At 40.0% G+C, this 15,475-nt stretch overlaps 1 protein-coding gene across 1 annotated transcript in view; it reads left to right on the forward strand.

Annotated features, from left to right (window-relative positions):
- Positions 1-15,475, forward strand: part of SLC4A7 (solute carrier family 4 member 7) — a 1,497,737-nt gene that overhangs the window by 501,039 nt on the left and 981,223 nt on the right. Inside the window, exon 3 of the mRNA XM_044064760.1 lies at positions 13,922-14,062. Within this exon, the coding sequence (XP_043920695.1) occupies positions 13,922-14,062 (141 nt within the window). The remainder of the gene's footprint in view (positions 1-13,921; positions 14,063-15,475) is intronic.

A 15,475-nucleotide genomic window follows, 5' to 3' on the forward strand; every position in this document is an offset into this window, starting at 1 on the left:
AGCAAACTAGAAAATGCCGAATCTAATCTCATACTGAAGGAGCCTGAAGAAAGACCAGCAGCCTTGAACATGCACATTCTGGTATACAAGTGAGACAGTGCAGTGTGATCCTGGCAGACAGTCCTATGGAGGGAGCATTCAGAGTAAACCTCAAGTGGAACAGAACACACTGTATGGGTACAGTTACTGCATTTAGGTTTTGAATTGCACAAGAATTTCTTCCCTGAGCATAAGGTGTTTTCCTGCATAGTTGCTGAAGTAGGACTATTACTTCATTGATGGTGAAGTGTGGCTCTGAGGTAGCAGTTAAGAGGGGAAGGACCATGGCACAAGTGAGGTAACTGTATTGGAGCCAGATGTGAAAGTCAGGTGGACACTCCACTAAATTGCTTTTTTCCATTGGCCAAACCATTATACTGTTTAAGCAGCGAGTTGCTTTCAGTATGTCACCTTACAGATGAGAAGGGAGCCCTAACATATATACAGTGGATATAAAAAGTGTGCACACCCCTGTTAAAATGCCAGATTTGTGTGATGTAAAAAAATGAGACCACAATAAATCATATCAAAACTTTTCCCACCTTTAATGTGACCTATAACCTGTACAATTCAATTAAAAACAAACAAATCTGTTAGGGGGAAAATATAAAAAATGTGCAATAAGATTGTTGCATAAGTGTGCACACCCTTAAACTAATACTTTGTTGAAGCACCTTTTGATTTAATTATAGCATTCAGTCTTCTTGGGAACACACCTGCCATCAATTAAAGAGACTCTGATTAACCCCAAATAAAGTTCAGCTGTCCTAATAGGATTTTCCTGACATTTACTCAGTTGCCTGCTACAGGAAAAGCCATGGTTCACAGAGAGCTTACAATGCATCAAAGGGATCTCATTGGTGTCAATCAAGAGAAGAGTACAAAAAAAATTCCACAGCATTGGATATGCCATGGAACACAGTGAAGACAGTCATCAAAAAGTGGAGAAAATATGGGACAACAGTGACGTTGCAAAGAACTGGATGTCCCTCCAAAATTGATGAAAAGACAAGACAAAAACTGGGCATGGAGGCTGCCAAGAATCCTACAGCAACACTGAAGGAGCTGCAGGAATTTCTGGCTCGTACTGGTTGTGTACTACATGTGACAACAGTCTCCCGTATTCTCCATCTGTCTGGGCTATGGGGTAGGGTTGCAAGATGGAAGCCTTTTCTTACACAGAAAAACATCCAGGCCCGGCTAAAATTTGCAAAACAGTATATCAAGTCTCCCAAAATCATGTGGGAAAAATGTGTTATGGTCTGATGAGACCAAGGTTGAACTTTTTGGCCCCAATTCCAAAAGATAGGTTTGACGCAAAAACAACACTTTGCATCTCCAAAAGAACATCCCCACAGTGAAGCATGGTGGTGGCAGTATAATGTTTTGTGGTTGCTTTTCTTCAGCTGGAACTGGGGCTTTAGTCAAGGCGGAGGGAATTATAAACAGTTCCAAATACCAGTCACTTTTGGCCCAAAATCTTCAGGCGTCTGCTAGAAAGCTGAAGATGAATTTCACCTTTCAACACAACAGTGACCCCAAGCATACATCTAAATCAACAAAAGAATGGCTTCACCAGAAGAAAATTAAAGTTTTGGAATGGCCCAGCCAGAGCCCAGACTAAATCCAATAGAAAATCTGTGGGGTGACCTGAAGAGGGCTGTGCACAAGAGATGTTCTCACAATCTGACATATTTGGAGTGCTTTTGCAAGGAAGATTGGGCAAATTTTGCCAAGGTGTGCCATGCTGGTAGACTCCTACCCAAGAAGACTGAATGCTGTGATTAAAACAAAAGGAGCTTCAACAAAGCATTAGTTTAAGGGTCTGCATACTTATGCAACCAGCTTATTGTACGTTTTTTATATTTTTCCCCTAACAATTTGTTTGTTTTTCAATTGAATTGTACAGGTTATATGGAAAAAAATTTGAAATGATTTATTGTGGTCTCATTTTTTTATATCACATAAACCTGGCATTTTAACAAGGGTGTAAACTTTTTATATCCACTGTATGTATGTGTGTGTGTGTGTGTGTGTATGTATATATATATATATATATATATATATATATATATATATATATATATATATATATATATTGTGTGTGTGTGTGTGTGTATATATAGATGTACTTTATATAGTCGACTTGCCATTTTGTCAACTTAAAGATGATTGAGACCACATTGCCAAAAACTTATGCAACATGGTATTTTCCCTCTGAGAAACTAACCACTTGGCCACGAACAATTAAAATATAAATGTATGCAAATTAAACCAACAGCCTCCCCTAACTAAATATACCAACTCCGAGATTGCACTACCGTGGAGAAAAGGGCAAAGTTCACCATGGTGGCCAGGTGGTTAGTTTCCTGGAGGGAAAATACAATGTTCCAGGAGTTCGTTAGTTTTCAGCAATGTGGTCTGAATCATCTGAAAGTCAATGAAATGGCAAGTCGACTATATATATATATATATATATATATATATATATACATATAATTTTTTTTTTTTTTTTTTCCTCTAATTTGTTGGTGGTGGGAGCTAAGCAGGTTCTAAAATCTAGACCTTTACAAAATATTAGTAGGAACCACAGTATGTGTGAACTTGCGTTATTCAGTCAGTGGTCTTCAGTTGCAGATGTGTTCCTTATTTCACATGGTTTAATTTTTGCTATCATATAACATACTCTGAAAATGAGCTAAGACACATGCAAGCTGATTACCCCCATTATTCTTGTAACCAGGAAATGGAAATGAACATATGAGAATAAGTGAACTTGCAAAGGAAGATGTGAACATTTTACCTCCATTTTCATTAGTTAGGGCCATTAAAGCACAGATTTGGTACACCACACAGACTGATTGATCAATATCTCTGCTCAGTATTTGTGTTTTAGGGGACATTTCAAAATGTGGAAGTGTCATGAAATGACAAAGAATTACAAGAAGTATTTATTTCTTATTTTGAGCTTTCTTATTTTATACTTTTTTTTTTATTACTCCCCAGGACCTTGCCTGCTAATTCTACTACCAGCACCTATTCAGCTGATTCATTCCCGGGAATGGGAGGCTAGACATTTCCAGATAGGTGAGAGCTCCTTCAGCCCATTGATTTCTGGCCAGGAATCCCATTTAAGCCATCTAATTCCAAGTAAGAGCTGGGTTTTAGGAAGCAGGCAAGCTTTACTGGCCCTAGAGTTTGGCCTAACCTCTCCCTTTGGGTCCATCCCCCCCAAAGCAGCATCTCAGAACGCTGCCATTGCTGTCTCCAAAGGTAAAACATTTCCCTCTGTTACCTGGCATGAATACACTATGACACCAGGTGCTAAGCAGGTGAAAATTCTACCAGGTAACACCTAGTGCTCTTGATTGGTGTCACTCTTGTGGTAAACCAGAGCTGTCTCCTTCTCCCCTGGAATGGTGAACTGACAGCAGATACCCACTGCCATCTTCTCAGACCCTACAGATTCCTTTGGTGATGATTGAATTCTGATCATATTTGCTGTTGCCAGGACTTTATTTCTGTGTGACATCTGACCATCTTTTGGATTCCTTGAGCTCCTCAACCATTTGTCTGAGACTTGCAGTGTTAGTCATTCTGTCAGTGAATTATTACATACTTGTTATGTGAAATCTATCTTATCCCAAGAAAACAGTACCTTTTTGACCCTGAACCATCTAAATGTAGGGTTTTCTAATACCAAAAAAAGGTAGGCCTACTTTGTATGGCTGACCTGAATTCTTAAAATTCTTAAGCTTCTTTGAGAGTATTGTAACAGTGGATTCTTGGACATATTTGCTGTCTACATGGCATCTATGTTTTGCTGTGCTTCCTAGCACTAGGAATCTTTAACCTTTGAGAGGCTGGAATCTGTTGCCAACCTGGCACTTGAGTGTTTGTTATATGTTGCATATGGCACATTTCTTTTAATGCATTAAACATTGAGGAGCTGTTGTTTGGTAAGGCAGCCTTGATGTGTGAGTCAATAAAATTAATCTTCACTTAGCCAGATACAATTCTCTTGCAGTTGAAGCTGCAAAAGTTATAGGCAGAAGTACTGGGGTGTTAGTTAATTTAGCTTTTCTTTTCAGGCTTGCCCTGAAAATTGGTTGTCCGATTGGAATTTCTTCATCAACGTACACAGTACCAAGAAATATAAGTATATAGGTGGATAAGGGAATATTTGGGGGTCATGTGTGTGAAATATGAAATGTCCTTCATTATAGGTTTAGTTGCTGACTTGCGATTAGTGGCAAAGCAAAATCACAAAACAAGTTCCCTGATCCTCAAGTACGACATATTCCAAGTTCTTCTGCTAGAAGGGTTTAGGTTACTTGAGTATGTTTTTGTGTTGGAGTATCTCACAAGTGACTTTTTCAGTTTTGAAGTAAATTTTAACAGTCAAAGCAGATCTGTTTTGTCGGTAGTACCATTTTCTGAATGGTTACAGTCTCTTTAAATTTAATTCATATGGGTTCTTTTTTTAATTCTGATAGAAATTAACTTTGTTCCATAAGGTTTAATTTATGTTTGTGTTTTTTTTTCTGTCAATGAAACCTTCATAGGTCCATAGGTAAGTACTAGGCTAGTTGCCTTTATAGGCCATTTTAAGCCTAGCCAATTTCCTTTAAAGTTGAGAATCAACCCCCTAGTACATTGTGCCTGTGAGGTAAACACCTTAACCAATATGCCATTCCCCAAAATAAAAATAAAATAAAGCATTGCTTTATTTTTATTCTTTTGTTGTACATTTTTTAATTCTAAAAAGAGTGAATTTCATTTCTGGGGAGTTGACTTGGGTCGTGTTATTTTTGGGGGTCATGTGGATTTTTTGTGTGGAGTATATAAATTACTTTTTCTACATTGCAGAGAATATAATTCATATTTCAGTTTACATACATCTACATTTTTTATTGTGTTAAAGTGAGTGTAGTTTTGGGTTTAGTGTTTTTTTTTTTTTGGTAGGCTACAGTGCTTTGGGTATGTCGGTGTGTTTGGGGAGTAGTGTAAATGTGGTGGGCTGAGGTTAAATTTAATTTATTTGATGATGTGCCAAAGTTGTAGATAAACTGTTAATAATGCAACACGTATGCGGGGAAACAAAAAGCTATGTACAAAATTTATCAAATGTTTTTTTTTTTCAAAGTTAGTTTGTTAGTTGGAAGTGTGGTGTGCTCTTAAGATACATGTGGTTATTCATTGTCCCATATTAAAAAAAAAAGAGGGGAGATAGAGATAGCTTAGACTTCCCATTAAAGGACTACATGTTGAGGAACATTGGTTCTGATATGATGCTTAATAGACGATATCATTCATTACTGAAGTTCCTCAAACTTTGTAGTAGCTGCTCCCTTTTAAGTCCATGAGGTGAGATCCTGTTATTGTTCTGGACTGGGGACCAAACAAGCTGCTGGTGCTACCTTTTAAAAATGTAATTTCCTTTTTGGTTACCAGTTGTAACTGTTTGAAGAACATTTTTTTTTCTTCTTTTGACATTTATGTAATCTAAAGGGACCCTAAAATCGACAAGATCTTTAATTCTGACAGTTTTGTTCTCTGGTATATTGCCAGCATATGTTTCCTGTACTAACAGAATAAAGCCACCCCATCTTTTGTCCTGATTTAAGCTTCCTGAAATTTGGTCTCCTTTAAATGTGAATTTTTTGGTATTGTGGTTCACATTGATAGACGTTTAAGTACCATATTTAAAAGGCATTGGCAGCTTTATAACAAATGTACAAACTCTTTTGCTAAAACCTTTAGAGATCATTAGCTTCAAGGTCCATTTTCAGAAGTATTCTGTTGGTTAAAAAATTTCCTCATTTGCTTTACCTCTTATAAGAAAAACAGCTTTGCCTCTGTCAAAGGTTAATTGAAGTAAAAATCTGCTCTTCCGGATAACATGGCAAATTATGACATTTCAAATTTAGTATTACAGCTAAATGATTATTTATGTAATAGTCTTGATATGTTTTTGTGTGTTGTTGAGGTTCCAAAATGTTGAAAGGTGTGTGTTATTACAGTGTATAAGGGTAAAGTTGTCCTAATCTCAGAATGCATTTATCATCCTATAAGTCTGCAAAGTAGTAATTTTGAGGTAAGGAGGAAGTACATATTGGATTTATTAGAGGAAAATTTAAGGCATTTTAACATCTTGGAACTCAATCAGCAGAATTGCTGCTGCCAGACTTTGCTTTGTTTACGACATAGTTATCCAGGCTTTTAAAAACAAACATCCAGTATGTGCAATTTTATGAATGCCAGCAGCAGTTGATTTGTTAAATCATCAGACTTTAATAGATAAATTATCTTAATCTGTGTCTCAAGGAGTGGATTTATACTTGGCTTACAAAATTATCTGTAAGTATTAAATATAAGAGCTGCATAGTCAGGCAGTATTGAGTAACTACATTCTTCCATCTTGGACCTTCATTATTTAAAATTCAGTTAGTGTTTTCTTTTTAGTCTACTCAGATGTGTAGTATATTAAAGGAAAATAAAAATGAGAAAAACTATATGCAACAAATGTCTCCTGTGACAAGGACAACTGTGCACAGATAAGTTCTTTGTAATCAAAAGCCATGCTTTATTAAAATAGCACACTAAACATGTTTCAGAGTTCCAAGGATAAGCACCTTTGTCTTTATTTTGTCTGTTTCATCAGCTTAAGTTTTAGAAACTAAGCAGAACATTTTGTACATTACGATAATGGCAGTTGTTACAGCACTGTAGATCTAGTTGGGAGGTGGGAAATGCTTCATGCAAGGAAGTAAGTGATGCCTGAGATCAGGAGCTGCCTCCAGTTTTCACTGGCCTTCTTCCATCCTTACTTTGCTTGGAAGGCCTGTCCATCCAAGGTGGATTGATGAATTTTCATTTATGTCAGGCACATAATTTTGCACTTATTGTTTTGTTTTTTTTTGTCTTTGAGATTTTGTTTGCTGATTGCACCGAGACAGAGTTGACCAAACTCTGAGCCCAGCACATGAGATTGCGATTATTGCCAGGAATCGTATGTGCTACTTACTTCATGAGCTAAAGAGTTTTTAGAATTGCCAGAAGGAGTGCACCCTTTACTCCCTGCCAAGCTCCATATCACAGATTAGCTGATAAGTGGGAATGCATATATGATGTACTTCTATATCACTGTTACAGTATTCTTCACTATAGGGATCTCCTGTCTAGGGCAGCCTGATGCTCACCCAGTGTACCAAAGCCTTATGATCTTGTATGCACTGTATGTCACACACATGCTTCCCACACAGGATATAGCGCATAAAAGTGATGTATGGATGCAGTTGCCCAGAACTACTCTGCCATCAGTCCGAACGCCATTATTGCTCATCAGTCTGAATGCCTTGTTGCTGTGCTAAATACCTAGCCATCGGATGAGTGTCTCTTTTGTTTGGTTGTTTCCCACGACCATACCTCTTGTAGTTTTTGTAAGGTGTTTGACACTGAGAAGCAGTTTGTCTTCCCTGGCCATTTACCTTGAAAACCATCTGCTTAAATAGTTAGTCCAGGATAGCATGGTGGGATCCATTAACCCAGAGATACTCCCACTAGGTAAGAAGAAAGCCAAGAAGTCTCTTGGCTGGATTCTTTAGCTGTCCAGCCTCCAGCAGACATCCCTCTAGAAGTGGGTAATAGCTCTGTAAGGCGACTGGAATCTACATTGGATTCCTCTGCCACAATCTCGTCAGAGGCCGGCATGAGTCTGTCTTTTTGTACATCCTCTGAGGCTTTGCAGGTGTCTGCTCTGGACGTTAAGAAGGAATTGTGGCTGATTATCTTGAAGGGTCCTAGAGGGTTTCTGCAGATACTGGTCAGGGAGGAGGTTCCAGGTCCTCTTATTGAATCTCGCCAAGGGTTAGAACCTCCGGTAATTGTTATGGCTGATGTTCCTTCCAAGGAAAGACAAAAGATAAAGCATGCTTCAGTCTGTCCTAAGGGGTCCTCAAAGGGAATGGCAAGAGTTTATTCAGGGCTCATTTTCTGCCTTGATGGCCTTTAGCCTCCCCAAGGAATTTCAGTTCTTGTTGTTCCTTGGACCTCTACCCCTTCTAAACAGCCTAGGGAACTGGATTCTTTTGATGAGAATTTAGTCCTTGTCCTGTTGACAGAGATGCCTTCGCCTTTGGCTTATGGTTCTTCTCTAAGACATTTGGGCTTCTAATACTGTGAAGGGAATGGACCCCATTCCTAATTCAAAGTAGGATTAAAGTTCATGAAGTTAGTATTGTTTCAGTCTTTTATGTTAGCCAGAAGTGTTCTTCGCAGCATCCGCAGTGTGCCCGAGTTACCTGTATCGGTAACAGATGCAAGTACGATGGTAAATTCTTTTTTATGAAACCCTTTGCACCTACTACTATTGGAACTGTCTGAGTATCCTTCTTCCACACTGCCCTTGTTTCTGTCTGAAAATCCTGGTATTTTATGACTTTGTGCCTCTCTCTAGCTAAGACACTGTAGTCACTGGGTGTAGCAATTTCAGTGATCGATACCACTTTTTGTCTTCTTTTCATGGGCTACTGTATCTGGTTTTCTTGCATCTATTTTTTGAACCATTGGTAATGGGTGATCCCATGTTATCTAAACGTCATCATTTTCTATAATGCCTTGTGGTTCATGTTTCCAGTCTTCGGATGAGGAGTAGCCTATTAGCCCTGAGTCTCTTTTTGAGGAATTGTCCTCTGTGGACACAATTGCAAGGATGATGGAATGCTTTAAGTGAGATTCTTCTCAAATGTTTGATATTCAGAGGAGAGAGTATGAGTTGCTTCAGGTGGATACTCCTAAACCCTCTGCAGTTCCTCCTGTGCTGGCTGCCTTGTTAGATACTTTCATTGCTACTTCCAAGTCTCCAGATACTCATCCTCCTGCTCTTAAGAAACATGATAGGTTATGTAAGGTCCCTCGAGATTGTCAATTTTTATTTATGGCCTCTTGCTGATCCTGCTGTGGCGTTGGCCTCTTCTGAAAAAAAGTTCAAAACTCCTGCCCAAACTCCTGCCCTCTTCCAAATTTTTGCCTTCGGATAAGGACAGTAGGGCAATGGAGAGGATTGGTAAGAAGGTTTACATTGCTTCTACTTTGGCCTTTAGGGCCATTAATTACCAGACCCACATGACCAGATATGCTGTGGCCTTGATTACTCAGGCTTGTTAGGTTATTTCTGATCTCCATGATTCTGAAGGCATGTCTTCTGTTTTATCTATTTTAGATTCTACTTCTCAAGTGGCCCTCCACTCAGTCAAATGTAGCTATGATGCTGCTGATGCCTTTTCGAGGGCTGCAGCTTTTGAGCCTCTCATGAGGCATTATTCTTGGCTTTGTCTCCAATCTTTGCCTGAGGACATTAAGGTCAAGCTGTGTTGGATGCTTCTTTGGAAAATCAGTTTTTTGGGGGAGAATGCTGCTGCTGACCTGTTAGTCTCTTCAAGAGAAAGGTAAAGCCTTGCAGGACCTTAAACATATTTTTTGTTTCTCATATCCCTAAGTTGCAAAGGAATTTTTCCAGATATGCTTTTGTCCACAGGTAGCCCCACCAGGCCTCCCAGGGTAGGAAAGGTGGCAGGTGAGCTTCCTCTGCTATGGCTTCTTAGAAAGAAGCTTCCTTTATCTGATAAGCCTGCTTTTCTTTGACAATCCTCCCCCCCCCCCCAATCTCTTAGACCAGGTTCCTTTGTCCCCTTCGGCTTTCCATTTGTCTTCTAAATTGGCTTCTCTTCACTTCAGACTCTTTGGTTCTTTCTGTCATCCATCAGGGTTTCTTCATGGTATGAAAGTCTCACTTTCTTTTTTAGAGATTCCTCAACCTCCTCTAGAGCAACGTCCTCATTTCCAGAAGGTCCTAGGTCACTGATGAGCCAAGGAACTATTCAGCCTGTTTCCCCTTCCCAAGTGGAAAAGGGTTTTTATTGCAGAATGTTCGTGGTTCCTCGAAAGGAGGGCACCTGGAGACCTATTCTGGATATTTCCCTGCTCAACACCATTCTCAAGCCTCCCTCCTTTCGGATGCTTATTCTTCAAACCCTGTTTCTTCTTTCATTACCCCAGGCTTTACTGGTGTCTTTGGCTCTGAAAAATACTTACCTCCATATCCTTATTCACCCTCTTTAACTAGAAGTTTTTACATTTCTTTGTTTCTTCCTGTCATTTTCAGCTCTCTACTTTGCCCTTTGGCATCTCTACTACCCTAAGGGTGTTCACAAAATGCCTAGCTCCTGTGATTGTTTTCTGCATGCTCCAAGGGATTCTGATTTTTCCTTATCTAAACGATCTGTTGCTTCAGGCACTTTCTCCCAGTTGCTTGTTACAGGATCTGGAGTTCACTATCTCTCTCCTAAGTCTGACATTCACTATCAACTTCCTGAAGTCCATCCTGTCAGGATCATGTATATCCGGAATGCAAGATTCAGACAATGTCAATGTTGGCCCTCTCTTTCACCTCCAAAAATGTTGTCATTAACAGCCTTCTTTCAGCCTGTTCTTCCCCTGACTGCCATTCCCACCATAGAGTTTCATTTGGCCGTAGGATTCATGGCCTCTTCTTTCCAATGTTTTCTCTTGCCAGGCTGCATATGTGGAAGCCTCATGTTGATTTGGCTGCAGCATTGCCACTCTCTGGATTTCAGTGTACCTGTTCTTCCTATCCTTGTCTAAAAAAGGAATTTGAGTGGTGGATTCAACAGTTTGCCATCAACCCAGGCCTGCCCTTTCAGCCTCCAGTCCTTTCTCAAGATCTGTTCACCAATGCCTCAGACATGGGGTGGGGGCTTTATGTGGTCACCTGAAAGTTCAGGGTCTATGGCTCCCCCCCCATCAGAAGTCAGACCATGTCAACAATAAAGAGATGAGAGCTCTGATTATGGCCCTTCAAGCTTTTCACACCATGTTCTTTTCAGGCCCCTTGAAGATGTACACAGACAACACTACAGTGGTGTGTTATGTCAACAAGCAGAGAGGCACAAAATTTTACCTCGTCTGCAAGATGGCTCTTCAGATCTGGGAGGTGGCTTTCAGTTAAAAGTTAACTCTTCAGGCAGTAGTCATTCCTTCAGAGCACAATCTAGTGATAGACTCTTTGAGTAGGTCCAAAACACAGCTCACAAATGGATGCTTCACAGAGATGTGTTTCTGGACATTGTCCATCAGTGGGTATTCCTCAAGTACATCATTTTTGCCTCCCCCTCTGAACAGGCAGCTTTCTCTTTTCTGTTCCAGCGTGCCATGCCATCTGGCGTGAAAGATGGACACCCTTCTTTTCCTTGGAAGGAGATATTTCTTTGTTTCCTTGCTCTTCCTGTATTTCAAAGAGTCCTGCAGAAAATTCAGCTGGACTTCCAAAAAATCTTGCTAGTGACTCCCTTTTGCCCAAGACAACACTGGTTCCCCCTCTTAAGGCATCTGTCCAGGGGCAGCAACCACAAGTTACCTCACTGGTTGGACCTTCTCACACAGGACAAATGGTCTCTCATTCATCCTTACTTGTCCACTCTTCAGCTGACACTATGGGTGATAGAGTTTCAATCCCTTTCAGGCACCTCTTTTTTGAGGATGTTCTTAGTGTTTTACAGGAGGCAAGGAAACCTTCAACCAAAAAATCTTATATGTCCAAATGGAAAAGATTTTCTGCCAGGTGCCATCCTTATAACCAGAACACTTTTTCAGTGGCGGTCCCTTTGATCCTCTCCTATTTGTGTGAGTTGTTCCAGTCTGGCTTGGCCTATTCTTCTGAGGAAGCCCGTTTGTCAGCCATTTCTGCTTGTCTGCCCTTGAATCCTCCCTTGTCTTCTCATTTTGAGATTGAACATTTTCTTAAAGGCGTCCTACATCTTAGGCCTTCAGGGAAACCTATTCCTCTTCCTTGGGACCTTAATTTTGTTTTGAAAAAATTGACTCAGGCTCCTTTTGAGCCTGCAGACTCTGCTTCTTTGTAACATTGTACCAGGAAGATTGTTTTGTTGCTCTCTCTTCCTTCTGCTCAGAGGGTTTCCGTGCTTAAGGCCCATATAGCCATTCCTCCTTTTTTGTTTTTTCACAGTGACAAGAGTGTCACTTCATACTAATCCTTTCAATCCTAAGGTAATAAAAATGGTGTCCTTGATTCAGTCAGTACAGTTCTTGTCTTTTTTCCCTTCTCAGTCTGCTAGTGAGAGGGTCTTGCATACTTTGGATTTGCACAGAGAGCTCAAGTACTAGTTGGATAAAACTAAGGCCATTTGTAAGTCTGACCAGGTTTTTATTTCTTACTCTCCCAGGACATTGGGTTTGGCTGTTTCTAAGCAAACCATCTCATCCTGGATATCTAAGGCCATTCCTTTTTGTTATTCTTGTCATGGTAAATCTGTCTACTTCTGTTAGAGCCTATTCCACTAGGGCTATTACCTCTTCTGGTGCTTTCTTCAAGGGGCTGGACACCAATTCCCACCTGTAAGCTGCTGCTTGGTCTTCAGTGCATATCTTTACTAAGCATTAGAAGTTGGATTTGGTTTCTAGGGCCAGAGAATGTTTTGCTACAGCCATTTTATATGGGTTTGTTGAGGGCTGTTCTCAGCCTTCCACCTCCCATTCTGTTTCTTGAGCTTCTGTACTCTCCCTTCTGTTTAGAATACTGCAACAGTGATATAGAAGGACATAGTACAGTTGTTTAAAAATCTTACCATAACAGCAGATGTTCTTCTCTTTACTGCAGCAGTATTTCCGCGCTCCCTCCAACTTCCTCTTGTTTATTCTGCTTTTTGTTTTGGATTCCCTTCTGACTGAGGGTCACCCCTTTTTCTGGATGTGCATGGATTCCTTTGTCCTGTGGTGACTGTTCTGTACTGGGGCAATTCATTTTTGCGTAACTGCATCCATATGTCACTTTTATGCCCTGCTTCTTGTGCGGGAAGCATGTGTGTGACATACTGCGCATACACGATCATATGCTTTGGTATACTAGCCGAACTTCAGGCTGTCCTAGGCGGGAGATCCCTATAGTAAAGAATACTGCAGCAGTGAAGAGAAGGATATATCTAGTGTTATGGTAAGATTTTACATAACTGCACTTTATGTATCTGATTAGTATAAACAGGAACATCCTGTGACTTTTTAAGGTTAATAATGAAAAAAAAGCCAATCCGGAGAGTCCTAGAGTGCTTCTGAGGTGGTTTGAAGGATAAATCAGGTGGCATGTAAATAACTGATTTTTCAGAGTGAGTGGTAAATGAATGTGACTGTACCGCAGGAGCTAGTCAATTAGATTTGTTTCAAAACTGGGTAACAGATGTATGCTATTGAGAGATCTAGGACGTCCACGTCATAACGTCATCAGTTACCCTGTTAAACGGACTTCAGCTTATAAGCCCATTCAGTAAAATATTACTTTTTTCCCTTGGGGTTATTGCATCTTCCATTGTCACATATAGTGGATGGTGCCCCATGCATTCTCTATATACTGTAATAGTTTCTTGTTTGGCATACACGAACAATACTCAATCAAAATGGCCATAACCTATTAACTGAATATTTAAGCAAATGTCAAAAACTTGTAATTCAGCTGAATGTCCTTTAGTCAAATGAATGAATGTCTTACTGACATTGTTGTAACTGACAGAGATAAAATCAGAGTTAAGAGTTAGAAATCAGGAGCTGGAAAATATGAGCAGTTACAGAGCATGAACTGTACTTGACCATATAAAGCATCTGAAACCAGATGGCTACCCAATAAGTGTTTCTGTACATACTAAAGTATTCAGGCTTACTTTTGAACAAATTATCTTACTTCAGCAAAGCAGCATTTGTTGATGAAAGATTTTTCTCAACAGCAAGGAATAAATGCTTATTTTTTTGTTATTTTGTAACTGAAAATTTCTTCCATTCCTTCCTGTGTCTGCAGGTCACCGAGCTGTGTATATTGGCGTTCACGTTCCCCTTGGTAGGCAGAGTCGAAGACGTCACAGACATCGTGGACACAGACACCACCGCAAAAGGAGAGAGAGAGATACAGATGAAGAAGGTCGAGAATCTCCAACATTTGGTAAATTATTTCTCCTAACTTCATCAATAGTTAAAACGGTCTTGTTTACCCTGTTGGTTTCATTCTGATGAAATGCTGGCCATATCCCTGTAGATCCATGGAAAAAAATTGGCATTGTGAAAGCAATCTGCCTTCTGTTTTATATACAACTGTATGATAGCTGACATGAAATAATTCCTCTTTCTTTGGTTAACTTGGTTTAACTTCTGAGAGTTTTTTGCACTCCTCACTACAGCTGTCACCCTTCCTGGTTTGCACACGAGTCCAGATTTAAAGCGTTGTCTTCATCGATCCCCATCAACTACATATGGGACATTAAATGTCCTGTTTTTTTTTTTTTGGCACCTAAGAGATTTATCTGAATTACACATTCTCTGCAGCCTGGATCACTGTTAAGCAGCTGTAGCCTTTCCTTGCAAGACTTTCAGGGTGTGTTGCAACATACATGGACTAGCATTGTTCTTTAGGTCTGTTTTGTGAGTAGCATACTTCTTGGCTGTTGGTGAATTGGAGGTGGAGCTTGAGCCAGGAAGCTGGACGCATTCAGCATGGCTCACCAATAGAATGTAGAGCCACATTTTTGATGTTTAGAGAATTTCAAGGCTTCTGAACTTGTTACATTGTTTTTCCTTTGTGTTCCATCTTTGATCTTTTCAGTTGCCCACAGCACCCATTTCTGTGATTTGATATATGGACAGCTGCTGGCACTGCAAGCAGATGAGTTTGGTTGAAGAAAAGACAAAGGAAACAGTCTTGTCTTCTAATATGGCAGTGTATAGGTCAGTACGTCCGTATACTAGTCATACCCCTCAACTGTCTATATTTTTGCAGACTGTCCAGATTTTTGCCTCATATTTTTGGTCTTTTTCTCATAAAGTTTGTGGTTTATGGCAAATTTCTGAGAATTGAAGTCATTAAATAATGACACAAGTTTGAGTTTCAGACTTCATATCCTTCAGAAAATACACACTAACGCAAGTATTGTTATTCTAGCAACTTTCTAGGTTTAAAGGTACAATATTTGAAATCTGTTCTTATTTTGGGGCCTTTGTCCCCCCCCCCCATTATTTTAGGCTTTGTTCAGATTTCTTGCCCTAAGAGTTTGAGAGATATCATACTAGCGAGCAGAGTAACATCAGTGAGAGAAAGTTAGTCTGAGAATGAAAACATGCTGCTTCTTGCAATCCCTGTATCTGAGAAGTTAAGGCAGCAGCAGCAATGTTTTTTACCACCACGTCCCCCAGCATTTCCAAGAGACCCTGCCTGGTAGTTCTACTTCCTGCACCCTATCAACCCATTTGTTCTACAGGAGTGAGAGCTCTGTTGCCCAGGAAGCCGTAATGTACAATACCTTCCAGCAGTGGTAAATGTCATCTGTTAGAGAGCAAGTTAGGTAGCTGGTCTCTGAGTGGC

This window comes from Protopterus annectens, chromosome 3.part0, assembly GCF_019279795.1.
Source record: "Protopterus annectens isolate FY-2018-M chromosome 3.part0, PAN1.0, whole genome shotgun sequence".
Taxonomy (NCBI): Eukaryota; Metazoa; Chordata; order Ceratodontiformes; family Protopteridae; genus Protopterus; species Protopterus annectens.